At 38.3% G+C, this 27,368-nt stretch overlaps 1 protein-coding gene and 1 long non-coding RNA gene across 5 annotated transcripts; one reads left to right on the forward strand and one right to left on the reverse strand.

Annotated features, from left to right (window-relative positions):
• Positions 1-717: 717 nt before the first annotated feature.
• On the reverse strand, positions 718-27,157 carry EXOC3 (exocyst complex component 3). 4 transcript variants are annotated; one of them, XM_064659071.1, is made up of 13 exons: positions 27,140-27,157; positions 24,140-24,324; positions 19,993-20,212; positions 17,268-17,949; positions 12,867-12,984; positions 10,317-10,442; positions 8,670-8,770; positions 8,081-8,191; positions 7,245-7,395; positions 6,389-6,511; positions 3,459-3,620; positions 2,031-2,158; positions 718-1,567 (listed from the first exon to the last, which is right to left on the reverse strand). In XM_064659071.1, exons 2-13 carry the CDS (start codon positions 24,281-24,283, stop codon positions 1,396-1,398), a joined length of 2,238 nt encoding a protein of 745 aa, XP_064515141.1. In that variant the 5' UTR covers positions 24,284-24,324; positions 27,140-27,157; the 3' UTR covers positions 718-1,395. The 4 variants fall into 4 exon arrangements, with proteins under 4 accessions (XP_064515141.1, XP_064515123.1, XP_064515113.1 ...); XM_064659053.1 differs by lacking the exon at positions 27,140-27,157 and adding an exon at positions 26,508-26,600; XM_064659043.1 differs by lacking the exon at positions 27,140-27,157 and adding an exon at positions 26,439-26,570.
• On the forward strand, positions 3,616-8,767 carry LOC135416272 (uncharacterized). The gene is made up of 2 exons (XR_010431518.1): positions 3,616-5,305; positions 5,961-8,767. It is a non-coding gene; the product is annotated as an uncharacterized LOC135416272 (long non-coding RNA).
• Positions 27,158-27,368: the final 211 nt, after the last annotated feature.

Genomic DNA, 27,368 nt, shown 5'->3' on the forward strand with positions numbered 1-27,368 from the left:
ATTTCAGGTATAGGACTGAACTTGTGTAGAAGCCAAGTTAGTATCACCTCGGTAAGTTTCAGGTGAATTCTTTACTGAGGGCTGAACATAATCATCCAAAAATCAGCCTACTTCCCTTCCCCCTACCTGCAATTTCTAGGAACAGTGTACGGTCCCCTGGGACCTGGAGTGCCTCCAGAGCTGACTAAAACCTCCCAAGCACGGACATACAAATATGATGCTTTACTGAACCATCCTTATCCTTTGGGACGTGCTCCCCCCGTCAGTGAAGAAGGCCACACTCTTTGTTCTATCCTTTGTCCGAATTGCTGACCTTGCATGTATCTCTTCTGGGCTACTGAGGAGTCAGTGTCAGGGCCGGAGTGGCACAAGGTCTGCATGTTCACAGGCCAAAGGAGTTACATACACAAACTCCAGAATGTTAATTAAAATAATGTAGGCTCATGTCTTCCTTGGACTTACCTCTGACAGCTCTGCTCAAGTATAACAGATAATGCCTTCATTGTGTCCTTCATGAAGTATTTTTGAACCCACAATTGTCTAGTACTATTTTATAATTAAAACAGATTAATCTGAAAATAACGTGGAAATAAAACCCAGTATCCTGTGTGTTCAGAAAACTAATAAATCCAATATTTATTCACACTTACAACAAGAAAAAAGATTTACATCTTCTGTAAATCTATAAGGATGCAAAGAATCATAGCTGAACGCAGAAATGGTTTAACATTTTATTGAACTAGTGGTGCTTTATGTGCTGTTTTTAGTGAATCAATGAAAAAAATTGTACCTTATGTCTTTATTTATTTATTCAACCTATAATCAAATTGCACTGTAGTAATTTCTTTCAGTCCCTTAATTCAGGAAACTGATTTCATAATTAAGCTTTCTGCAATAAACTATTTTACACCAAATTAAGTACATACACAAAATATAATGTGAAAGTGGGTTCAGGACATTAACACTCAGTGCAGTGCTATATAAAGACAGTTCTAAAGGAGTCTGTTTAAGTATTGTAAGCAATGTATGTTAGTATATCCAGCACTAATACAGCTCTGCAGGTTTTGGTATAAGTATCTTTATATAGCATTGCAGTGCACTGTGCAAACATACTGCACAACAAAAAAGTATCTGCTGACAGCAAAAACAGCTGTAACAAATGGGTCAGTAAAAAAACCTCCCATGCCATTAAAAGCTTAGTTCTTCAAACATGACCTTTAAACCATCTTATTTCAGAAATCTTACATTTCCTCACATTCAAGTTTTTAGAAACATGCCTAGCAAGTATCAATGTACATTGAACTTCACTCGAAATAGCATTGCCAAATTTGCCCTCAAATATTTCAAATCTGTTGATCCCAGAGCACTCATGACACACAAACACAGAGTTGTCAATTACTTAAGAAGTTTTGGCACAGTTAGGGTAGGAACTGTAATTTCTTTAAAAATTGGCACATAGTTCGGATTCGGTTGGCTTGGACCTTGATCCAAAGTCTCAATGATAGTCTGCTTCATATCCCTGCTGGCATCACCTCTCACTGTCAGCAAAGCTGCAATATGGTCATCCCTGCCAAAGGAAAATGGTAAAACTGGCATTAGGAAACTTTGCAAAGTAAGATTTTGTCAGAAACAGCACTTCGCTGGCAATCCTTTCACTCAGTTTCAGCACATACTTTAATCCTCAATTAGATATCTAGTCACTCAGGACTGGCTTTTCCAGCTCAATATAAAGCACTGTTTTGGTTGCTTTTAGGACTCTAAAACCTGTTTTATCCTCCCAAAACACAGAATTGAAGTATTTTAATTATTCCTCTGCTGTACCACTGACTACTTAAACACACGAACTCCTAGGCCAGCTCACATACATTTTACATTACCATTATTTTTCACAAAGAAGTGGTTACATTCTAAATATGAAAAATATGAACACATTTTCACATTGTTTTAAAATTTGCCCAAGACCACAAAGAAACTATAATTGTTATCTGTCTATCTATCTATCTTTTAAATTTGAGGGCAAAGATAATTACCTGATATCTGGGTATTTACTGACTAAAGTTGAAACTTCCAGATAGAGCAGTGAAGGATCAGTCAGCTTGATAACCTCTGCAATGGCTTCAATGATGTCACAGAGTCCTTCAGTGTCCTCTCCAGAGCCCTGCAAAGTAAAAAAAAAAAACAAAAAAAACAAACCCAAACTAAAAAAGCCACAAAACAATAGCAATGCTCCCTAGATCTACAAACAATCCTTAAATTAATATTTTGTCCAAAAATGCTCTTGAATTTCCTGAAGAGCTGAATTTTCAGACATTAAAAACCCCAAAATATTTGTGAATTGTCACCATAATTACCTTCTCTCTTTCCCTATTTTTCATTCAGAGACCTACCCTCAGAATATCAGTGAAGAAAGTCATGTCCTACAAACAGTACGTTGTATTTATCCACATGGTGATACATTCTAGTCTTTAACTTTGGGTAATCTACCAGCATAAACATTAGGAATAATTGACATGAAAGCCAGATCTCTTCTGAAACATTACTTAAAAACTGGCCCTGCATTAGATTCCTTCTAATCATCTGGCCAGTAAAGCAGCTTTCAAAACTGATCACCTGAACTTTAGCTATTTAATCTCTAGACTATTTTTAGTGCTCTTAGCTCCAGGTCATCTGGTTCTGCCAATCTGGTATTGTTTGTTTCGTTTATTCCACAACATCTTCTATCAATGCCTTAATCTGAACAGACCTTACACAGAATCTCACATCCTGAAGGGCTCTGATGCAGGAGTTGCCCCAACATCTTCCACACCGAGCAGAGATGAACTCCGCCAGTTTTTCAAGCTTTATCTTTCTGTGTGTCCTTTTTGCATTTTGTCATCTGTTGGCCCCAGGACCTTTCCTGAAGATTCCTGTTTCTTACGCACTAAAAATCTTAGGCCTACCTTATACATTGGTTCTCAAATATTTGGCCCATCTTTTCTATTTCTACTGCACTTTAAATGAGGTCAACATACTTGTTCTGTTGATCCAAATGAATACACTGCATGCTCCTTAGGTAATAAGTAACTGCATCTGTTCAATGCTAGATCACCCTTTCTCCTGGCCAGAAAAAGCAAAGCCCAATTTTTTAAATATTTTTTCCTAAACAAACAACTAACTGCTTTTTTCTTCCACTTACTATTATGAATTCAGGGGACCTATCTCTGTGAGGCCATTCAAATATTCAGCTGCAGAGAGCTGTATAAGCACAAAGCAGTACAAACTGATGCTCGGGAATTTTAGCAGCAGGCCTGTGTGTTCAGAAACTCTGTCTGTGCCCTCAGCTGGCATCCTTGATATTTACAAGTCACTCAACATTTTGGAGACATGGAGATCTAACCCTTGTTGTTTTCCCCAAGCAGTAAACGTGTGGTTTACTCTAAATTACAAGGTTAACAACATTACCCAAAGCAAATACTCACAGCTGCAAGCTTCTTAAACAAAAATCTGAACTGTTCTGCTTCTTTGATCATTCTTTCTGCACCCTCTTTTCTCTCTTCTGCATTCTTGAAAGATATACGTTTCAACATGATTGCTCTGATGTATTCCACAACTACTCTCCGATGGGCCTCAAGAGTCATTGTCTGAAAGAAAAGAAAAAGGTGATACCAGTAATACCTGCAAATGTAGCCATTATTTTTAGGCTTTGGACAATTATCTGGCTTTGAAATGTGTATTTGCACTTAATCACCAGTATACAGTTTTTGCAACTGCTACAGATTCTAAGTGGGTTTGCTAATGGAAATGAAAATCTGTCTCTCCCTAATGATGTGCCGATTAGGAGAAATAACAACCTAATGACGTGTCTGAATTATTTTTGAGGAGCACTAAAGACAGAAGAACAAACACAAAGTCATCATCCAAACATGGATAATCTTTAAAACAGACCTGTGCCTGGCCTTGCAGCCTTGCTTTTTGGATCTCTGGTCAAGGAATGACCAGCCACCACAGAGGCTTCTGCTGATGAACTCCGGCACATTGCACAAAGCACTGCAAATCTTGCCCGTGTTATCTGTGCTCTGGGTCAAGTCTGCTAAGCCTGGCAAGCCTGCAGCAATCACTTGCTCAGATCTTCCTTGACTTATTTGATGTTCTACACTTGTCTTTTCATAGGAAATAGCTACTGGTACCTAGTGAAGCATCTAGTATTGGTGCAAGAGTAATCCTGAGGTTTGGAAATAAAGAACAAAACAAAAAACACAAGACCTTCACAGGCTTATTTTTTAAGAGTAATGTAAGGAGAGTCCTTAAATCACACAAGTCTTCAGGTATGTCTCCTTCCCCTAAGCATGGGGGCAGAGTTACTTACAATTAAGAAAAAGCTGGTATAACAGGTAGTCACAAACTTTTTATTGTGTTTTATTAGTAGTATGTATTAAGACTCAATTTCAATCAACATGTTCTTCAGTCAAATTTGAAGAAAGGTTTCAAGAAAGAGAGAAAAGGTAGGAAAAAAAGGGAGAAAACAGCAGATTGCAAAGTACTGGAAGTGACAGCCCTCATCCAGGACACAGAAAATAAAATTTCAAGTTCTGCTTTCAAGACTGTGTAGAAATACCAGAGTTTACTGGTTGTTCAGGGATGGCTTCTCTTGCGTTGGTTGAATTGATGCCAATTACATGGAGGAAAATGAGCTGCATGAAACAGACTGTGGGAGACTGACACATATGCCCCATCCTGCTGAGAAGTAAGTGAAGAACAGTTCTACTACAACTGAGAACACTCCAGAAAAGCCAGTGGTGTGATGGTAGGGCATTCACTTTACACATGAGGAAAATGGCAAAGCAGAATGACTGTTAGATCCAGATCCTCTCTGTTCCAGAACAGTGTCCTTCCCACTGGGCTACAGTCTTCTTGCAGGCACTTTGTTCATGGGAAACAAAAGTGTGTCTCATCCAGTGCTAGAACATATGGTGTCGTGTATGGGAGATTTTTTTGTGCTGGGAGACAGTGGAATAGCAGATATGATGAATGTCAAAAAATCTGTTTGTAATCTTCTTCCCCACAAGGTGGCAATAAATGCTACATGATGAAACATATGTGATTGCGGAGATTGGTATTGAGACTTAAAAAGTCATGCCAAGAATGGAAAAGAAAGCTGTTCCATGGATAAAGACTAATTATGGGATCTTCCTAACTTACTTTCTGCTCTTTTTCTGAACTAAAAATACATATTATTCACTTCCTTAATAACCTCTAGGTTCTGCAAATACTGAAGAGATCATCAGAGAAACTCTGAGCAGTTCCCTTTATCACTTTAAGAACAAAGGTAAGAAAGAGTAAGTGTATGATTTGGAGACTGTCTTTTAAGCCCTTCTACTTAGTACTACCTAAGCACTGATCTTGCTAGCTTCAAGTAGTTTCCTAAGTCTTGGGGAATCATTTAAGACATGCTGTCTTAACTACTCAAATCTGACTTTAATCTTTCATATTATTGCACTTGTTTCTATCAATAGAGAAAACCAGATATCCTTTGACAGACCACAGGAAAGAACCTAACCTAGCACATTATGCTGTTGTAAGAGCACTTTAAACATAGCTATGCGTTTATTAAGGCACCAAATTCACTATGCTTCATTGTATATATTAAAACTAGGAATTATTTGATGTGCATTTATAAAAAAAAATGTAATTACAGACCAGCAAAACTAGTTTCCAAAAAGCTAATTTTATCTGACTACAAACTTCTGAGGAGAGGTAGAAAAGTACAAGCTGATAAGAATATTTAGTAACACGCCAATAAATTTTCTGGACTAAATCCTGCAACTTAGATCTGTCTTTGACAATATTTTATGGCTGTGAACAAAAAGGATGAGAAAGTAACAGTAGATTTGGACTTTTGCAATGTGATGATGAACGCTTTTTCATTTCTAGTGATGAATCGATTCCAATTTTTGTATTCCAATTCTGAATTCCATCCACAGAATCACACAATATGCCAAGTTGGAAGGGACCCACAAGGATCATCGAGTCCAGCTCCTGGCCCTGCACAGGACCATCCTCAAGAGTCACACCATGTGCCTGAAAGTATCATCCAAATGCATCTTGAACTCTGTCAGGCTTGGTACTGTGACCACTTCCCTGCGGAGCCTGTTCCAGCACCCAGCCACCCTCCGGACGAAGAACCTTTTTCTAATATGCAACCTAACCCTCCCCTGACATAACTTCAGGCCATTCCCTTGGGTCCTGTCACTGGTCACCACAAAGAAGAGATCACTGCCCCTCCTCTTCCCCTCACGAAGAAGTTGTAGACTGCAATGAGATCTCCCCTCACATTTAGTATTCAGAAATTCCAAATCAACATAATGTTCAGAGTACATTAGCAAAGTATCACAGAATATTTTGCACCTACCTTTTTATATGGCTTTTTTATTTTTGCAAAGTCATTGAAATAATCCTCTACAGTGACACAGATAGTCCCCACTGCATTAGACCCCATCAACCACTTCTTCGTCATCAGCTCATTAAGGTGCGGCTGAGAAGGTAAAGAACAGTAGATCAGACTGAATTTTTGACAGTTTCATTGTATCAGTGCAGTTACTGAAAAATGGGAGACAATTTTAACTGTCATATATTTCTAAACTACACTGCTCCCACATCTTTCCTCATGTGAACCATTCAAGGTGTTTACATTAATCCAAAATTTTATTACAAATCTACTGAGTCACAGAGCATCTTTCTTCACCCCTACCGTTTCTCTAATTCTCTAATTTAACTGCCTCCCTCCCCATACTCCCCATTTCATTTTAGTCATTATTTTTTCCCTGAGGAATTCTATACAAGAAGCTAGCATTCCTAAACATGGAAATCTATCAATCAGAAAGGGCTGACCTCTGGAATCAATTAAATATCTTAATTACAGATGAACTGTACCTCCTGATGACAACTTAGTAACAGTAGTAGTTTCCCAAATAATTCCTAAAACTCAACAACATACATATAAGACTAAGTACAATCTGCTAGAAAATACTAACTGTATACAAAGCACCTGCCTGAAGTCATCCTGTGAAACATAATTAAGCAATTTTCCATTCTCCTTCATGCAAACTATACCAGGGAAGAACAATACTAGTGTTTACTGGCATTTTGCTAGCACACCACATATCTTATATGTTTAGCAATCAAAAGGCTCCACGACTACTTCCTTCCTAAATTATCTTTCCTTTTAAAATAATACTTCTGGGTTTTTTGAGGAAGAAAGTTTTAACCTCTAAATCCATGAAGACTTCATCTAGCAGGCTAGAGCATCCTTCTTTGGCAATGATGTCTAAAGTTGCATCCATGTTTGCATGACTGATTGACAACGTGTCTTCCATTTCCATTTTCAAGTATTTTCTTTTCAGACTGATTATAGATTCTCTGTGACACAAAGAAAAAAAGCTTTTCATCATCCACTGATGCGCAATTTTTGGAGTGCATGCACAGAAAAAGACATAGCGGACAGTTATTTTTGCAAGCGGAAACAATGCATGCCACTTGCTCTGGAAGCCTAAATTTACTCTCCAGCATGATTTTAAGGTGATCAGCCTAGACTACTTGTGTGTTAATGACTTGTAGACATGACAATGGCAGCAGATATGGATGAATAAGGTGTTCGATTGCTGAACACCAAAACATGAGCCCTGTTCTGATACTCTTAACAGAAGGTCTTAATAGAAGGTCTACCTTTACTTTTCTCCAGCTCAGTTCACCTTGAGTACACTGCTTGAAGGTGGTCTGTGAGAGATCCAATGCAAGAAAAGATGGCAGGCCCCAATCAAACTAACTGAAATGACCTTTCCAAATTCTGGAAGTTGAAGACAAGTTTTTCTTTGGCAATGAAATTCTTGGAATAACAACTGTTTTTTCACCAGTGAGGGGCAATCACAATACCTGCCTTTTAAAATGGCAATATCTTTAAACCTGTTGCCTGTTTTCAGTCAGCTAAACTAGCTTAACTGAAACCCTCTTTGTATACAGAAGAAAAGGTCCTTGGAACAGGTAGTACTACAAATGAAATATCTAGCTATTTTTCTCACAATACTGCAAGAACATGCAGACTTACTTAAAGGTTTGACAGTTATTGATGACTGCAATCATGTACTGAACATAGCACTGAGGATACTGACGATTTTTCAGATGATCTTCTTTATACAACTGTGCTTCATCTTTGTACCTGTAACACATACAAGGAATGGCATTAAACAGACACAAATATGTAATAACTTATGTACACCCATAGGTCTAAATGCTCCATAAGGGCTTGTCAGCTATTTAGAAATATTTTATAAAGGGCTTGTTGCTCATGTGATGTTTAGTCTCTCTGTTCTGGGCAGAATCCAGCCAAGGAGGTGTCTTCTGTCTTCCTTATGATAAAGAGACATAAAAGAAAGAGGAACCAACTCAAAAAATTAGAGGCATTTGCAGAGTGGAACTGAAAGTGCCAATCACCAGCACAAAAGAACTTCTGCTGTGAAACTGGGGATGGGAAAAAGAAAGAAAGAAAAGGAAAGGGAAGAAAAGCTTAGTTGGCATGAATGTGATAGGAGAAAGACAAAGCAAAAAACAAACAAGTGAAAAACAAGTATTGGAATTGTAGGAACAAAGAGAGACTGAGGCAGGATAAAGCAGCTGTATTTTAAACATTAAGTTACCTGGTTAGAAATGAATTCATTTGCTGAAGACATAGAAGAAGTACCTTTGTTTTCAAATCTTCATTTATCTGAGCAGCCACCTGAAGATTTTGCTCAAACATCTAAGATGAAAATAGATTAGTTATAAAGAGAGGCCTTTATCGGTGGTACACCAAAGACAGAACTCCTACCTTGCTGGAGATGCTCTCTAGCACCAGTTCTACATATGCTTTTCGTTGGGGGTTTTTTTGTTGTTATTTTTGTGGTTTTTTTTTTAACAAGCCCAACAACTGTTGCTAACTAAACCAAAAGTCACTATTTCCATAAGAATAATTAACATATTACTGACAACCATTAACGCATGCTGCAGTTTTCTCCTGACACGGAAAATGGCTGCATGCTTTCTTCATCAAACAGTACTTAATATCTTTACTTCAGTAGTGATTTGGCTTTATGGCATATCTAAGTTTTTGGGTCAGTTCCTGCAGTTAGTAATGAATAACCTTATAACTCAAATTCTTTTACTTCTCCCATATATGAAAGTAGTCAGCTCACATTAGTAAAGTAAAGGGGTCCCTAAACTTTAGAAACACAAGCAGGCACAAGATCTAGGTGACCTATGGGCAACTGTGTTTGAGAGGAGGGGAACTGGAAAGGAAGGGTATAAAACCAGGTGGAAACATGAGCTGCTTTTATGCTGAGATGATTTTGAAAGTTTCACTGCTACATCAATCTCAACACTTCAGTCTTTGACAGCATAACACTAGAGCCAATCAGCCACCAGTTTCTTTGACATCACACACTTTCTGAAAATGATTAGATGAAGTCAACCTTGGCCCTAATACAAATGTGAAAGAATGTACCAAAAGTCCTGGTATAAGCCAGGAAAATAATTACGTGGGAAACAAATGCAGGAAGAAGAGACTTTCATTTAAGTTATCTAACAAAATATTTGTAAAGAAAAATTAGAAAATGAGCATAATAAGCTGACATTTTTCTATGACAAAGATCACTTTCAAAACTTTCAACTACCAACAACAGGGTGGTGCAAGTTTGGGTATTTTTGTGGTCTTTTTTTTTTAAGAGCTTAGAAATAGACTTATCTTTTCTGTTTTAAGGATATTTAATCATCTGTACAGACATTAATGTTAACTGAAGTATCGCTTAAAACAGCAACAGTTTTGACTTTTAATGGAACATTTTATTCTAGTATTAAGGTGTTTGTGTAATGAATAACTTATAGAAACAAATACATGCCTAAATACGTTGGCACCATGCTAACAAACAGCCTAACTAACTCAGCACTCTATTAACAAACACTATTCTAATAACTTACAAACATTTCATCTGGTAGGCTTATACTACAAATTTACATCAAGAGACCTACGTAAAAGCAGTTAACTAAACACAAATATCAACTAAACAGGCTGGGAAAAATGTGTTTCTAATCTACACATAAAAAGAACTAAGTCTTTAAGTGTTAATGTAAAAAAGGCAAATGAAAACCCCTCCAACTAACACCTCTACAGGAAAAAACCCTATTACACTTCAAAAGACATAGAAACAATGGCATTCCAAAATGTTTGATTTCCCCTTCACATCCCTTCACTCCCCCAAATCTCTGTACTGCTTCTGTAGGTTTTCTAGAATAACCAAGTTCTCTTATACCTGAAAAACAATAGCTGGGAGTGTAGTCTGATAGTACCCATCTTGATCTGCTTCTGGTTCAGTTTCTTTTATCCAGTCTTTTTTATCTGTCTCCAGAGCTTTTCGTAGCCAGCCAATAATGTTAGACTTCATTAAATAAAGCAACCAAGAGAAAGAAAAGATCTTTTAATTTAAGACAACAAAACACCCTGCTACAATATCTGGAATAATAGTCACTTCCATAATGAAGAGTGGCACAGTAACAGATAATGTTGACCATTCTCATCATTCCTACAGGATATAGGGAACAGAGACAAATTAAAATTTGTACTGACAAAGGTTAGTACTGGTACACTAGTGATATAGTTTGAAGCTTATGCACATTTTGGAATGGGAGTGCTCCTAACACAAAGGGAAAGTCAGTTTGCCAGAATAAACATGTTTACTAACTTTGGAAGCATTTATTAAGGCTCAGGCTTCAGGTTTCAAACTGAATTTTTCAACAACTGAAAAAATTAGGGTAAAACTTAATGTAGAAAAAATACCACATTTCTGCTTGTAGTTCCTTTTACACCTACGTTTTAGGAAACTGATGTTTGTTACTGCTGGGGACAAAAACCCAGGATTAGATTGAATGGGTTGTGTTTCTTGGAACTTGAATGCTGCAGAACATAGTGATGGATACAATAGTTGGCTCTCCTCCCATCCGACAAGCTCATTATACAGCAAAAGGACATTAAGAACAACTGTTTTTAAAACTAGATCAAACCAGTTTTCTGCATGACAAATAACAGACCTATTCACAAGAGCAGATAGTAAAGACCAGCATGTTCGCTAAATATGTAATTGGATTCTTTATTTCTTTCTTGGTTGGGTTGATATTTTCTGCCTTTGTTCTATTTTGTTCACATTTGCTTAAAACCCCTAGTAATATAAATGTTCTTACTTCTTTCCAATATGTAACAGGCATGCACAGTAAGGGCAAAGAAGTCCATATAGTACCATCTTCAATTACGTGAAACTATGTAGTATCTTTTTTTCATTATAAGCATGGGAACTGCTTTGATGAGACACGATTTGCAAAGAAGAATTAATCTCTTAAAAGCCAGCAGCCCAAGGGACTTTTTTCACCTCAAGATCAGCATTTGCAAGAACTTTTTCAGGCTAGGTGATTGGAAAAAAAAAAATCTGCTAGAAATCTGTTAAAGTCTATTAGCATTTTATTTCTCATGAAAATGAGACATTTTTACTGATGTAAAGATCAGTGTTTAAGTTGATAGTCACAATTAGGAAATACTTTCATTTACCCAAACAGAACTAGTTATATTTTGTTTATAAACACTTTTAAAAACATCAAAAGAAATAAAGTAGAAGTGAAACAAATAGGTAGTTTCAGTATTTTCTGCCTTAAAAAGAAGATACATCAAAACCAGCAAAAAGAAAACCACTCTGTTTAACAGAATAGTAGCTTTGTTTTATGTTGTATAAATAAAATAAGTTTTCTGTACATAATATTTTTCAGTAAGTAGGGAAAAAACAATTCTGAAAACCCAATATAGGTATATTTTTTCATTGTAAGTAAGGTCAAAATGAATTCAAAGGCATTTTCTAGATCAAGACAAAAGTAGCTTGAGAAAACAAACCAATGGGTTTTTTTGTCCTAAAGGTAAGTGCAGAAGAAATAAACTTGCCTAAAAGTCCTAGTAAAGCTAATGTGAAGCAGAGCCTCTACTGGCAACTTCCTTGAGACATAACAAGATTGGTGCATATTACTGTGTTGAGTATCAAGTCCAAGTAGTTCCTGTTACTAGAAATATTTTAGTAGCTGACACATCCAAAGAAGCATAAAAATTTCCCTCCTCTGCTTGGCAGAGCTCCTAAACTTAGGAGGAATAGGAATTCATTGAAAAATATAAGAACAGCAAGTCCAAAGTTACAACTGTCCAAACATCCAGTCAGAGGCAATCACTGGTCTTTAAAGCAAAATGCATTATCAAACCTTACAATCACATAATGATTGCTTTGCCAGGTAGTTGACCAATTTCTAGTGACTCTTAGGATAACCAAGAAGCACTGCCTTTATGTTTAAGATGCACATGAAAGGGCATCCGCAAAAGGAAATTATGCTCATGCAATTGACAGTCATGAAAGGAAAAAGGCTGTTAAAAGAATCGAACTGGCAAACATGAACCTCCTGATTACCTTCAAAAGATCACATCTGTAACAAATGTTGATGTAGTTACTATAGGAACCAAGCTGCATTCAGTGTCTTCTAAGTATACCTAACATACTAGTACTGTGGATTTAAGCATATGAATACTGGAATTCCTTCCTTTCTAAGAAATTATTAGTAACAGTCTGTAAAGCATAACTACTCCTTGAAATGTCACGGCTTATATCGATAAAATCATCTGATTATAACTTTATAAAGAAACCTACACATAGGATATGAAAATATATAAAAGTAATGGTGTTGGATTCACATTAGTTTTCTCAGATGGAGGAACAGCAGTGAAGTACTAAAGCAGCTATAAACTCATCTGAAGGTGTCCTTGCACTGTTAGTACTCACAGTAAGAGTTGACATGTACTTGCTGAGAAGCTGGTCTACCACATCTTGCGAAATCAGAGGATCCAGAGAATTTACATCCACTTCTGGAGACAGATCTGAATTTCCCATCATCTCTGCACTGAATTAAAAAAAAAAAAAAAAAAAGCCTTGAAAATTAGTAAAAAAAAATGAGATAAAAAGTTAGATTATGCAGCTTTTTCTGTATGTCCACTGTAAAGGGCAATTTTCCAATTTTCCAATACCTACATGTGTCAAAAAGTTCTTAATAGTAACTGCAACAGTAAAAGTGTTTACAAGGAATGTAAATAAAACTATATAAAAGAAAGAGCAGAATGCAAAAGCTATAGCCCAGCATATAACAAAAAAATGTTACAGACATTTAAATATTCAACTCTCCATACATTCCTGACATCTATGTACAAGAATTAGTGATTATTTAAAACTAAAAAAAAGTCAACAGGTTCAACCTGTGAGCTCTCAATAGGGGACTTTTTTACGTCTTTTAAATTTGAGGTGATGACAGACAATTTACACATTCTGAATTTTAGAATGGGAAAGATCAGTGACAGATTTTTTTATTGTGCTCGGTTCCTCCACAGAGCTTCTGTTTTGCTACTTGTACCACATCCATAAAAAAATTAAAATATATTAAGAAAAAAATCTACCAGTGCTTCCTGTCTTAGTAGAGAATACAGGTAATATGAGGGAGAGGCAACTTTCATGACAAATCAAAAGTACACTTCATGTGTACTGTATAACAGCACTTCCTTGCAAAGGACGATTCTTGATTTTATAGAATTTGAAAGAAACTAGAGCAACCTTCAAAAATATTTTGACAAGGATTAAATAAAATTATTACTTTACAGTGATATTTGGCATCTATATACAATAAGATTATATAATGAGTGGCTTGTGTAATTAAAAAAAACACCCAAACCTACACCAAAGCATAAGATCTCATATTTCATGCTCAAAAAAATCAATAGCTCAAAACCACACTCTTCAGAGAGTGGTTTATTACAGTTGATGGAAATATATTCAATCATAATAACATGAATTGTTTCAAATTCCATTTATAGTGTGCTTTTCAGAAGGAAACCACAAATTCTATATTTGCAGTGGCTACTATAAAAATAAATAGCAACTTAAAAATAAATTCCTAAACAAGCATCCAGTTTGTATAGTTCTGCAAGTTGAAGTTGTTCTGCAGTGAGTCAGCATAGGGGTGCTTCCATGTCATGAAAAAAAATAAATCTAAAAGCACTGAAACAGCCACTACAACTAACTACTTAAATACTAAAGTTCTTGTCTTTGAAATCATAAAAGCTACTGTGAGTGAACACTCCACACTTGTAACATCTTCCTGAGCCTGGAGGAAAAGAGACTGAAGTTATTTTAAGTGGCTCAATCTATTCTATTCAGAAAACTGAATTCCTTTCTGTTGCTGTTTACTGAGAGAATACATGTAATAGCAGGACTTGCTCTATGTTGTTTTAGGGGAAATGTGAGAAGCTGTTTATGGCACTGTGCCATGTTAGAAAATATTTCTAGCCTCATTATACATCATTATCCTTGTTCACAGGGCTACAGAGACATTAACTAGATACATAGTAACATTCCTTCTGTTCCTTAGAGTGACACTTGTTGACACTATCTGTAGCAATGCTGGGGAACTCTTAGCAGTTTCGTCACCACCTGATCAGTATCTGATAAAATAATGCTATGATTATGGGCATCAGGATCTTACAAGACTTATATTTTCCCTAAAACACAGATCAGAGTCCTGGTCTCAACCCAGTACAGTTTTAACAACAGTGTGTTTCCAAAACTCTCATTGACTTCAGTATGAAAGAGAAATCCACCTAGCACACTAAAATTGCATCCCACTCAAATATTAAAGGTTATTATTCCACATGTAGCATCACTTTATTTCTCAGCTATGAGCTGAGCACATTTCTAAAAAGACCTTCCAAGATATGCCCTGATTAAAAAAACGCCATGATCCTTTTATAAATCCTATCTTGCAAATAAATACTGTAAACAGAAGTTATTCTGGACTTTCTTATTAATTCATTACATTAAAAAACCCTTGATGCTTCTCTTAATTGGTCAGTATTCTCTGAGTCAGTTTTGAAGTCCAGCTATAATATGCAAATACAATACAAATGTATATTTTCCCTCTAATGTTCAATTACATTTAATAAAAGTAGAGAAAAATTAGAAAGGACAAAACTATCTTCCACCATACAATGTTCCACAGAAGCGAACAAGGAATGTAATAGCAGTCTAGAACCTATATTTCATACAGGGCAAAAGAGGGTGAAATATCACAGACACACAGCTCTCATGATGTCATATAGTCCATCCTCCTTCCCTGTTTACAAACACATCCCTATATAGAATTGTTTATTTTAAAGAGATGCCTGGCAACTGACATTTGATAAGCTCCGCAAGTGTTCCTGCTGAGAACTTTACTCTTCCAGTCACAAAATGGAGCCGATTTCTTCCACTGTGCACTACAAACATACACAACTATTAATGATCATAGAATGGTTTGGGCTGGACCCTAAACATCATTTAGAGTTCCAAACTACCTGCCGTGGGCAGGGATGTCAACCCCTTAGACCAAGTTGCTCAGGGTCCCATCTAAACCACCCTTGAACACTTCCAGGGATGGGGCATCCACAACTTCTCTGGGCAACCTGTTCCAGTTATTAACATCCTCTTTATAACAGTTTATTGTAATACACAAAAATTACTGTACTGTCCTCTTGGGGTTTTTTTTTTAGAGAAAAGAGAAAGTCATAGCCTTAATTTTTTCCTGCAAGATACTGTCTCTAATTTTCATCCCACTTGTTACAGATATACAGGGTAGAAGTGCATTCTCTGATACCCTGTACGGTGTCTACTCCCCTCACTGCTTTATTTGTTTCATAAGACTCAGCCACCACATGCTACAAGCTATGTAATTGGCTTTAGCAGGAGTGACCCTTTTTGATTTGTTTGCTTTCTAAACAGATGCAACTCCGGCTTTGCTTCCTAACTTTACCCTGCCACTGATGGAACACATGGATTGAGAGAGCTTTAGCTCTGAATTGTCTAACCCAGTAACAATACACTTTGCTTTCTGAGGGAAGGGTAGAAGGGCAATTTTAAGACCAAGATTTGCCTGACCGGAACACAAGCCCCAGAACATAAATGAAGAACCTGAGAGCAGGATTTCTACCGAGGTCACACCACTGTAGGTAGAAGGACTCACATATTTCTGATTTTCATTCACTGAAGAGTTATTCCTCTGGCCTTCAAAAGAAGAAAAGGCCAATTAATTCGGCTTTTTATTAGTGGCTGCATCTCTCATATACCCTGCATAGGTATCTAAGTATGCATTAGTGGGTGGTCCTCATTGTTCCTTGCAGGGAAGAAAAAGTAGAAGAACTTTGCAGTGTAGACTAAAGCCCAGAGTTCTGAATACAAAATGAATCTTAAAGCTGGTTATAAAAATTCTCCAGAACAGTATTATCTTCTACCTATTTACTTCATGGTATTATACTCCAAACCCACCAAGCATTCAACTTGCTTCATTAGAGAGATTGAACAATTGAAGACAGCAAAAGTACACACAGCACAGAATCTGGATCAGTGCCAGCTATTCAGAACAAGATTACAGTCATACACTGCAGAAAGGCTAGCAGTACTTTTCCTAAACAAATGAGTTGCTCTAGTAACTACACGCCAGCAAAAACTAAACAGTTGCCATTTGAGCTGTTTCTACCTAGAGGGTGGGGAAAAAAAAAAAAGAGGCAAAAAAATCTCCACAAAACTTAAGTTATTCCAACAAATCACACAGCTCAAAAGAAATGTGTCTAAGACTATCAGAGGAAATAACCTGTTAGGAGAAATTCTTCTAAATTAACAAATCACCACAGAGTTTTGAGAGAAAATCTGAAGGAAGTTACTACATTCTTTCCATTTAACAGTAATGAAGTAAATGAAAGTCCCAACCCCTGTAAAAAAGAACAATAGAAAGTTAATAACCATGCAGATCTTCCTGGGCTGTGGCTACAACAAATATTTTGGTTCACACACATGAGCTCTCAGCCTCTTCTGCTCTTCCCAATACTTCACCAATCTGGTACACAAATACAAGGGGACTGTAGCTTCAAACAAATCTTTAACTGTATTAAAACTTTAAGCAACTCAAAATTACATATTAGAAAATGTAAACAACTTTAAGAAGCAATTGCCAGAAAGCAAAACGTGTAACAAATAGTGAAGAACTGGTTGTTTTGATATTATCCTTTTTTATCTTCTTGTATGTTAATAGACATGCAAATATTAACACACTATGTTTTGCATGCTTACTCTCAGCTATTGCTAACAGAAAATACAAGGAGGCCTTACCTGTTGTATGTGTTTAAAACCCAAGTTAGAAGGCTAACAATCTCATTTGCTTCCAGATCCTCTGCAGCAAGTTCCTGCATTCGGGTGGCCAAAGCTTGATGGTACATGTTTAGCAATCTGTTGAAAATGTCATAATGTGGAGGAAAAGATTGATCCAGCAGGGTCTTAGCCACGAGCAGGTCATCAAGGACGTATTTACGGATGATTTCTAGATGCCGCACAAGCCACATTTTGTCAGATTCTCTAGTATCTGCCTGAGTGCCTTCAATTCGCGTGCTCACAGTTCTTTCCAAAATGTTGAACATTTTTTCTTTCCATTTCTTTGGTCTGCCAGGAGGTATGAACCCAGTCTGCTTTTTCCGGTCTAACATGCGCCTGTCAGTTTTCTCCTCCCTCTCAATTATCCTCACAACAGAAACAAGCAAGGTTGGATCTCTACGGACCGTGACAAGAGATCTTTGAACCACCATCCAAAGTTGCTTTGCCAATTCCTCAGACAGTTTCTGCATATCCCCAAAGTATGTATGGATAAGGTTCATGTCATGTGTGTTTTTGCTGTCCATGCGATACTGCTCATACATCAGGTTATCACGAGAGCACTCCAAATCCATCAGCTTTCGATGAGCTTGCAGAAGTTCCCCTCGCTCGATCAGGTCATGTGTCTCCCTGACTATCTCTGGAACTGAAGGCAAGGCAAGGAAAAAGAAAAATCACAAAGGGTACACCACCACACAATCAAAACACAAAGAATAAACACAAGATAATAAAAACACTAGGAAAAAAGCTGGAGAACAGCTGTAGGAATTATTTTTAAATAATTTAAATGAAACTATTTTGAAATATTCAAAAATTGTTAGTAAATGCTATACTTTATACATTGTCTTATGCATAAATGTATATACATTATGAACTACAGTGGTCCATTTTGATCAGTGGCTAAGCAAAGATCATAGTGCCAACAGAACATAATTTCCTCTTTCCCTCCCACCTCTAATAAATAAATGAATGAATCCAGGAAAACCTACTATGAAACAAATTGCAGTACTAGCCTTCTTATACCATACACAAAAAGCTCTTAACTTACCTGACTAAAAGTCACTTACTCTGCTGAACCTGAGGCTCCATAAACCCAACAAATGCCAAATTTTACCTCCTCCTTGAAAGAACAGTTTTTGCCTACTTAAGGTACACAGGAAAAACAGGGATAATTACCTATGCTGCTAAAGTATTTAGAAGCTTTTTTTTCTTTATTATTTTTCAGTATTTGAGGAATACTACAGAAGAGGATTAGGATTATGTGGGGGAAAGAACTGAAAAATCTCAGCAGAAAAATTGTCACTGCAAAAAAGACAGCCAGTGATAAACTGGCAGACACCAAAAAGGTTTAATGATTGTATGTAGCTGTCTTTTGAATCATGATGAAAACCATTTGGTTTTTAAAACATTTGATGATCTCTGAGCAAAACAAGTATACTGTTTAGCAATTCCAGTGGGAGATGCTTCATACTAAAAACTCCTCAGTACCTGAAAAGGCTTATTGTCTCAATTGCATTCATCTGTGCAAAAGGAAACAACACAAACAAAACAACTCAGCATTGGAACATGCATAATTTTGTTGTTCTTTGTTTTTAACTGCTAGACATTGCATGTGAACAGTACTCTTTTTCTCTAAGTCGCACACTGTATCCAGTTTGGTACTGTAACAGTTGGATACAGGCTTAAAGAGAGTAAACTAATCAAACTGGTATGACTGGGAAACAATTTTTCTTTATAGGTAGGCTTTCTGTATGAGTTTTAGGACATAAGAGGAGAAAAAAGACCATTTAAATACAATCAAATTAGTATGGTAAGTTTAGCACTGGCTATAGGGGTAAAATACTTAAAATTATTTATAAGCAGAAAAGTCCTGGCAAGGAATTCACCATGATTCAAGACGGAATGTAATGGGCACTAAAAAGGCTGCACCAAATGACAGAGGTAATCCCATTCTCTTTATCTTCACAGTATTCATTACATCACATTAATCATACATAATTTTGCAAACCCTCAGAGTTGTGCAGTGGAACGAAAACTAACTGTCTTCCACGTATAATTTCTACATGCACAAGTTGGTTTCTGTGATTGTGCTGCCTAATTCTGAAGCAAGGACTGTGCACAGCTGAAACTGAACTTCAGGCAGTTTATACCTACATTTACAACACTAACAGAAACCCCTGAGGCTCCTAACTGCTGAGTATGAAAGACTGTCAGGGAATCTTTGACCGGAGATCTTGCCATTTCCCATTTTTATCCTTGTTTGGAAAATGTTTTGGGCTCCTAAAATCATTTGGGACTATTGTACCCAACAGACTTACTGTAGGTGCACAACTCAGGTGCCAACATACCAGAACTTTACAAATATTCTTTCTCTATTTGTTGCTTGCGTATTTCAGCCTTTTATACTAAACACGTTATCCCTGCTACTGATTGCTAGCAAGAAACTTCTTTGTGAATTGTGTTTGGTGAGGAGATAGGACAGACCAGAAGTTCCTACAGCACAATTTAGTCTTCATCTATATTAAATGGTTACCAGCTACTTCTCTGAACGTGATGTGTAGGCAATTCTTCCTTATTTCTTCATTCCCAGTGAGGTTGAAAGTTGGAATTACTTGATAACCTTCCAGCTGTTAGCACCATTTAAAGAGCTTCCAGTATTTTATGGATCATGTAAAGAACATTAGATTACCTGAAAATATGTTCTTGAGATTTTCTACAGCAGCTGCCAGTTGGCTGTGTTGCACTACAGCATCCTTAACATCCTTGAGGTTTTCTATAGTGTTGATGCTCTGTCTCCAGTCCTTATTGACATCTATCAAAGACTGCTGAATGTCCTTCACATCATTCAGTGCATTGTGCAGTTGGCTTAAGCCTGTTCGTACTCCATCTAACTGTGACTGTATTGCTGCCTTAAATACAAATAAAATGAAAGAATTCTTATTAATCATTATAAGTTCTTTATTTTCAACATTTCTCAAGAACTAATTTTCATTTCAGTAGCTATCATTTTCAGAGGAAAAAAAAGAAAAGGAAATATTATAATTTACTAGAAATGTGCAACTTCGTGCACGCACAACTTTGTGTGTGTGCACACATTCTTTTCTCAAGTTTTGAAGTTGTATAGTTTTAAAGCACTTAGATACAATTGGTTCGCCAACAAAGCTAACATAGCAGCTTAGGCAGATAGATAATCAACTTTATGAATCTGTATTAAACCAGGATCATAGGAAGGCAGAATGAGATTTCTTTGCATTTCCTTCGTAAATTAATTTCAAAGGAGGATATCAAAAGAAAGCTGATCCAGATGTTTCCAAAGAGTGTTTGGTATGTACGGATTCTCAAAGCATTTTACTAAAGCAATTACAAATTTTGACTTGCAAGTGGAGATGTTCTGAAAAAAAATTAATTCTGAAATGTTACAAAAAAAAAAAAAGAAAAAAAAAGAAGTAAACAAACCCAAATCAAAACACCCTCCAGCCTGTCATGACCGAAGGAAAAAAAAATATCAAAAGTGATTCAGTCAAAACAAACAACAACCCCCAAACTGAATAAAATTTTGTTGGTCTGGTTGCTGATGTTTCACAGCATCAATCCAACTTCTCAGGCTGGATTACTGCTTCATCTGTGTGAATGAACACATGGGAAATCTCAGCATGAACATGTTAGTGCTTCTTATTTTGGTTTAAAGACAGGTTATTGATATAGGTCTCTTGTGACAGGTGACACTTCAATGTCTCTTCAAAAAGGCTATTAAGCCTGAATATGATTTGACAGACCAAACACCTTACAGAAAATGCATTATAGTGCATATCTGAGTGAAAGAAATCATATCACATCCACAGCATGTTTTTTACATAAATGTTTTTAAAAAGATGTGATAAAGGTGAAATCAGGTGAGTGGAAAATACAACTAGAAATAACAAACTTCAAAAGAAAAGCCAAAGACAAGCGATCAGTGAAAACTCAGTTGCATGTCTCGAGGACTTAAAGTAACCAGTAAAGAAATGAGGCACTAATGGCTTTGCTAAGCTCAAAACACATTTTTTGCCAGACTTTTAAGGCCCAGAAACTTGGACAGTCGTGGAACTTTTTGTTGCATACTAGAAGCCAAAGAGGAAATCCTGGTAACTGCGAACAACATTTATTGTGTTTTAAATGTACTGGGAAAGTCCCGGAAAAATGCAGTCGTTTTTAAACTAGTGTTTTTACGTACATGCTGATTTTCTTGATAAAAATGTATTTTCCTGCCAGACTTAGTACAATTAAGCAGTGGTAAGGCATTTTTATATAGTGTCTATCTATAGTACTGCTGCATTAATACATTTTTCCCTTAAAGGGATAATCAGGATACTCAAACAGTCAATACAATATTCATACACAACCTTCTGCAGCTGACCATAAAGTATTTTAAAAATCACATGATCATTAAATGTTCAGTACTTCTGTTTTGATATTTCAATTTCTTTGGAGGTAGATCTAAGTATTACTTATTCAAATTTTTGCCTATGTAACTTTGGCAGAAGCTTGATTATGTTAAACAGAAACAACTACTGATCTCGGTTTCTGACACAAATGGATAAGAAAAATTCTAAAAACAGACAGCCATCTATGTTCAGTTTGTCTCCTAATAGTCAGCTGGGGCCAGTGGATGGGGGGAAGGCAGGGAGCGAAGCATCCACGCATTGTAGACTTTGCTTCCTACAATGCATATTCATCTTAAATTGGACTGACCATCACTGTCTTAAAGAAATGAAAACATCCATCCAGAGAACAGGGCGCAAAACCTCATTTTTATGTCTTTTGAAGTGACAGTCCTCAACAGGAAGCCATGGAAACAGGATTCTGGCTGCCTGGTCTCCCTAGAGCCCTATGGTTCAAATTCATGATTGCACAGCAGCTGAGAATCAAAATGGAGAGGATTCATGCATGTTTATACTTAGGAATACTCACGACCTAGAAACTCTCCTAGGATATATACACAGTATTTCTTCAGAAATAAGTTTTTCCATTGGCAGCATAAGTGCACAAAGATGGCTGTCAATGTTTGTAATTTTCCAGGCTCTGGAATAGAGTGCAAGCAACTCTTCACCTATATTTTGGACAGCAGCGCCTAAAAGCACGAGCCCACAGTGCTATCTGGTGCTCATCCACACATTATTTCAGAGTTCTGTTACCAAACCTCAAAAATACTGCTTACTAACCAGCATCAGTCTCATGCATGAAACAGAGAAGTTTGACACATTTCAAAGCAGTTTTTCCTGTAAAAATTTATGTTACACAGGAAGAAATGCTGGATGGAAGAAATGGACATAATTAAATATCTGAGAGAGGATACGGAGAGGATATCTAGATTCACCTGAAGAAAATGACAAAGATGAAAGCATATCCAGTCAGAAAGAAGCACTAACATGTTCATGCTGAAAGATTTCCCATGTGTTCATTCACACAGATGAAGCAGTAATCCAGCCTGAGAAGTCAGCAAATCCTCTGGTTGATGATCCTGATGTCTGTCTCTCTCCATCTTCCACACCATAATTATATACAGTTTAAATGCAGAGCAAGAGTATTTCTTACATCCTCTCTGTGCTCCCATCCATTATAGTAATTCTTATGGGAAAAATGGCATCACTAACCATCATCTGCTTCGGGAATGCATCCTGAGTTGATTAAGGGGTATTGAACTTCTTTTTGGAACAGGTATTTCTGACCACCAACAGATGACTGAAGTAACTTAAGGCAAATAACAAGGAAACTATAAAGTGGATTTAGGCATTTACAAGGCTTACAAAGTTTAGTCATGACTGTCTATAGAAGCAGCCAGGCAAATGATAAAGTACTCCAGGCAAATGACTGTGCTCATATATTATAAATAGGTCACAGTAACTGAAGAGTTGATCCATTATTAACAGACTCCACCATATATACTTCTGACTTAAATCTGAAAAACCCAGTCCAAGTCACCAGAAAAATTACTGTTTCTATGATGCAGACAAGAATTAACATGTAAATTGCTAACAGATTTCTTCACTGTGAAAGAAAACTAGCTTTCTTTTACTTCATGCAGAATCTCACAAAGAAGGAGCCATTAAATAGTTGTAAGATAAATTATACTGAAATATACGATAAGATACACTGTGTATCAGTCATTTTGATCTGAGAAAATGTTTCCCAAAGCACTTTTCTAAGGCTCTACTCCTCGTACTTAATATAGTGGTCTAAAATGACTAGTGAGTCATTTTAGCCAACTCATTAGTTGGCTAGTGAGTACCAGTGAAGGAAGAAAACACATATCTCAGTAAGATATGGACAATAAACACCAGATGGTCATAGTCCTATTTCAGGCTAAGTCTGTGTGTGTGAACATGGATGCACTCACACGTGCAGGAGCGGGAAAATCACGGGGCACACTTCCACAAGAGACAAGAAGTGTGATGTATTTTTGCTATCTTCCCTAAACCCATGTAAAAGTCAGAGGCAAAACTGACTGATCCTTTTTCAGATGCAATCATCAATCTTTTGTATTCAATCATTAAGACAAAGGTTTGTTGGCTGACAGGATACACAGGACAAGGGTAGCTGTCCACAGGTAAACCATAGAAGGTACTGGACATAAGAACACTTGAAATGCTTGAATAAAATGTCAGTAAAATGTACAGCATCAGTTTGCATTACTTTCTGAATATAAACTTTTTGTTTCGGACACAGAGCAAAAACTGAAGTCACAGTTTAAAATTGTCTGGCTGAAAATGCAGAATCAAAAAAAAAAAAAAAACAGAAGAAAAAAAAAAGTACATTCATGCCACACTACAGATACTCAGGTTTATCAAACTTGGTACCTTGAGTCGAGCTTCCACTGAAGCCTTCTTACGAGCTTCCCTCCTGCGATACTGCTCCACTTTATCCAGTTGATCAGGACGCTGCAGCATTCCTGCTACTCTCTGAACAGCTGTTGCAACAGCTTCCCTATCTGTTTCCTCCATTGTTGATTAGGTCCTCAAAATGCCTTCATAACTTAACAGTGCTGAAAAAAACCAAAACATTTTTAGAAAATACTTTTTTTTCATTGGATGGCTATGTGACATTTCAAAGTTAACAACTGGAGAATTAACTTTGGCAATAAAAACAGTGCAACTTGATAGAAGCATTGTTAGACTGCATTATAAAGAGGAGTAACTGGAATTCTACAAGAATTGCATTTAAAGCCAGTTAACTGTTTCACTTTTTTCCCTGAAATGTTCTTTGGTTGCTGTTTTTGCATTTACCTTACTCTGAGTTTGTATTAAAAAAATCCCCAAAAAACAAAGCACAGAAAACCCACCAGCAACAACAAAAGAACCACAAATTTTCATTTAAAAAAACCAGATTCTATCCAATCCTAGTGCAGGTTTGTCTACCAAAAAGGGAAGGAGACAGGCATAAAGGAATCCTATAGATGGTTCAAGCAAAAATCCTAACTCCTCCTGAACCAGTCTGGTGGAGCTGACAGTACCACAGTCCCCCCGCAGCAACACGTCACATTTGCTACCAAAACCAGAGAGAAACGGCTGTGGAAGCTCTAAACCCAGAGACTTAACTATAAAGCACTTCCATTTAAAATTTTGATGGATCATTTTTTTTACTTCCTACTCATTTTCAGTTCTTCCCACAGTATCAGTCCAGTTCATCAGAGGTGTAGGTATGCAGGGAAATATTAGTCAAGTATTTCACCTAATTCTCCAGCAGAATTTCTAGTGAAGTCAAGATAGGCATGCAAACTAGTCTGCAGAAAAGGTAACATCTGCTGCCCATTAAGCCAGACCTGTTCTCTCAAACTTCACTAGCTACTAACAGAAAGCAGGGAGGACCCCAGTCACCAAGGATGCAAGAAATGATGTCCACAGAGCTCCAATGAACATATCTGGAACTCTTCATTGCTTCCAAATTATTTCCATCATTTTATGTCTTCAGTCTTGTAATCAAAGAGAACAGTTTAGGTTCTGCTGCCACAACTGGAGACTATACTCTCTCATATCTATATTATTCCTTGAAAGAAGATACCTACTTTCAAAGCAGTCTGCATTCATATATCTGGCACATCACTTAATCTCAACAGAATAGTGATCTGATAAAGAACTGTGTCAAGGGCACAGACCTGAAAGAGCAAAAAGCAAGAAAACCAGCCTGCTTATCTCAAACCATGTTTGATTTCCTACCCTTCATTTGAAGGTGCAGGTTCTATTTCTACCACTCACATTTTGGAATGAATACTCCAGTTTTGTTTGGCTTGATCCATTTCCATGCTATCTGGGCCCTACCTAATAGATAAATAAATAAATAGTAGTTTCTTTCAGATATGAATTTACTACAGAAATGGTATGCTGGAGCAGAGAGCTTTATCCTGAATTACTGCCTTTCTTAAAACTCCGAATACATTCCACGGGGTTACAACAGCTTTACCCCACACAAGCCACTACCAAGGCACACCAAGCAGACAATGTGAAGAGAATCAGTGGCCAAGCACACTGTAACCAATTTGCTGACACAGACAGGCTCTTGCACAACCAACAAGGAAGGGCTAAGTTTAGGAAACCTTTCAACTTTACATGGAGACTGCAAAGCTACAAACATCTTCAGAGCAAAATATAGGCAGAAGTGAACAAAACTAAGTCCCGAGCAGTCCTGGAAAAGCTCTGGCTACAAGCGTACCCTTATCCTGGGGTCTCACGCTGGGGGCAACTCACGGGAGGAGGGAGGCCACTGCCACTCCAGAAAGGAGCTCCTGGGATGGAGGCACGTAGCGACACCTGGGGTTAAGCCATGACCCCTCCAAACTCCAAAGCTCGGAGGAAGCAGTCCCAGCCCCGCCCGGCTCCTCCCTGACAGAGGTGGCTAAACTTGAATCATCCGCATCCACGCAGGTGCCCGTCCCTGCCGGGCAAAGGCCGGAGACCCGCCCTCGGGCACGCCGAGCTCCCTCGCCCCGCAGCCCGGCCCCGGGACGGGAGGAGCCCTGAGCACCCCCTTCGGCCCCGCCATCCCCGGGGGCTCCCCGGATGGCCCCGGCCCATCCCGCCCCCACCCCCTCCGCCTCCCTCTGCCACACCGGGGTCGCGACAGCCATCGACAGCCCGGCAGGGTCGGCGCGGCGGCGCTCACCAGGCGGGGGCAGCGCCGGGAGCGTCGGGGGCAGCGCCAGGGGCGGCGGGAGGTCCGGCCGCCACTTACCGGGGCCGCGGCCGCCCCTGCTCGAGAACGCGCTGACAGGGCCCGCTGCGCCGGCGCACGCGCGGCCGCGCAGGCGCAACACGCGGCCGCCGACGCCAGCACCTCCTCCCACTCCTCCGCCTGCCCGGTGGGGGGTTTGTTGTTGTTGTTGTTGTTGTTGTTGGGGTTTTGTTGGTTGGTTGGGTTTTTTTTACAGTTTGGCTGTAAAAGGGCACCGCGTGTGCTTCTGGGGCCAGGTTCAAGGTCACTGAGATGGTTTAAAAAAAAAAAAAAAAAAGTGAACTGCACGAGTCCTGTGAGTTGAGGGTTGGAATGGTTGCCCGCTGCGGTGGGTATCGTCTGGGGGGAAAAAAAAAGGAAGCACGCGGAGTGATTTCTTCACGGAAGGGACTGATAAACATTGGAAGGGGCTGATAAACATTGGAAGGGGCTGCCCAGGGAGGCGGTGGAGTTGCCATCCTTGGACGTATTTAAGGGAAGACTGGACGTGGCACTCAGTGCCGTGGTCTGGTTGACGTGGTGGTGTTCGGTCATAGGTTGAACTCGATGGTCTCAGAGGTCTTTTCCAACCTAATTGATTCTGGGATTCTGTAGCGGTGCCACAGGTGGATAAGCTGCAAATCACGCGGTACCTTCAGATCCGTGTGAAAGTGCCTGTGCCCGTCAGAGGAGAAGGAGAAGTCCTCACGTAGTGCACTGTCGGTCTCTTCATGCGTTGCCCAGACCCCAGGGTGCTGCCATGCCAGGGATGTGCCGAGGAATGCGGTGTGGCCGCCGGGATGCAGCTCGCCGTGGCCTCCCCTAGCTCAGGGAAGCTGCCTGCTTAGGATTTAATTTATATGTAAGAGAAAAATATGGTGC

This window comes from Pseudopipra pipra, chromosome 1, assembly GCF_036250125.1.
Source record: "Pseudopipra pipra isolate bDixPip1 chromosome 1, bDixPip1.hap1, whole genome shotgun sequence".
Lineage (NCBI taxonomy): Eukaryota > Metazoa > Chordata > Aves > Passeriformes > Pipridae > Pseudopipra > Pseudopipra pipra.

Excerpts from the sequence above, each read along its gene's own strand:
- EXOC3 (XM_064659071.1), bottom strand. The coding sequence starts at position 24,283 with ATGGAGGAAACAGATAGGGAAGCTGTTGCAACAGCTGTTCAGAGAGTA. Across the intron at positions 17,950-19,992 it reads TCTCAAGAACATATTTTCAG|TTCCAGAGATAGTCAGGGAG; the intron begins GTAATCTAATGT and ends CCTTGCCTTCAG. Across the intron at positions 8,192-8,669 it reads ATGAATTCATTTCTAACCAG|GTACAAAGATGAAGCACAGT; the intron begins GTAACTTAATGT and ends TATGTGTTACAG.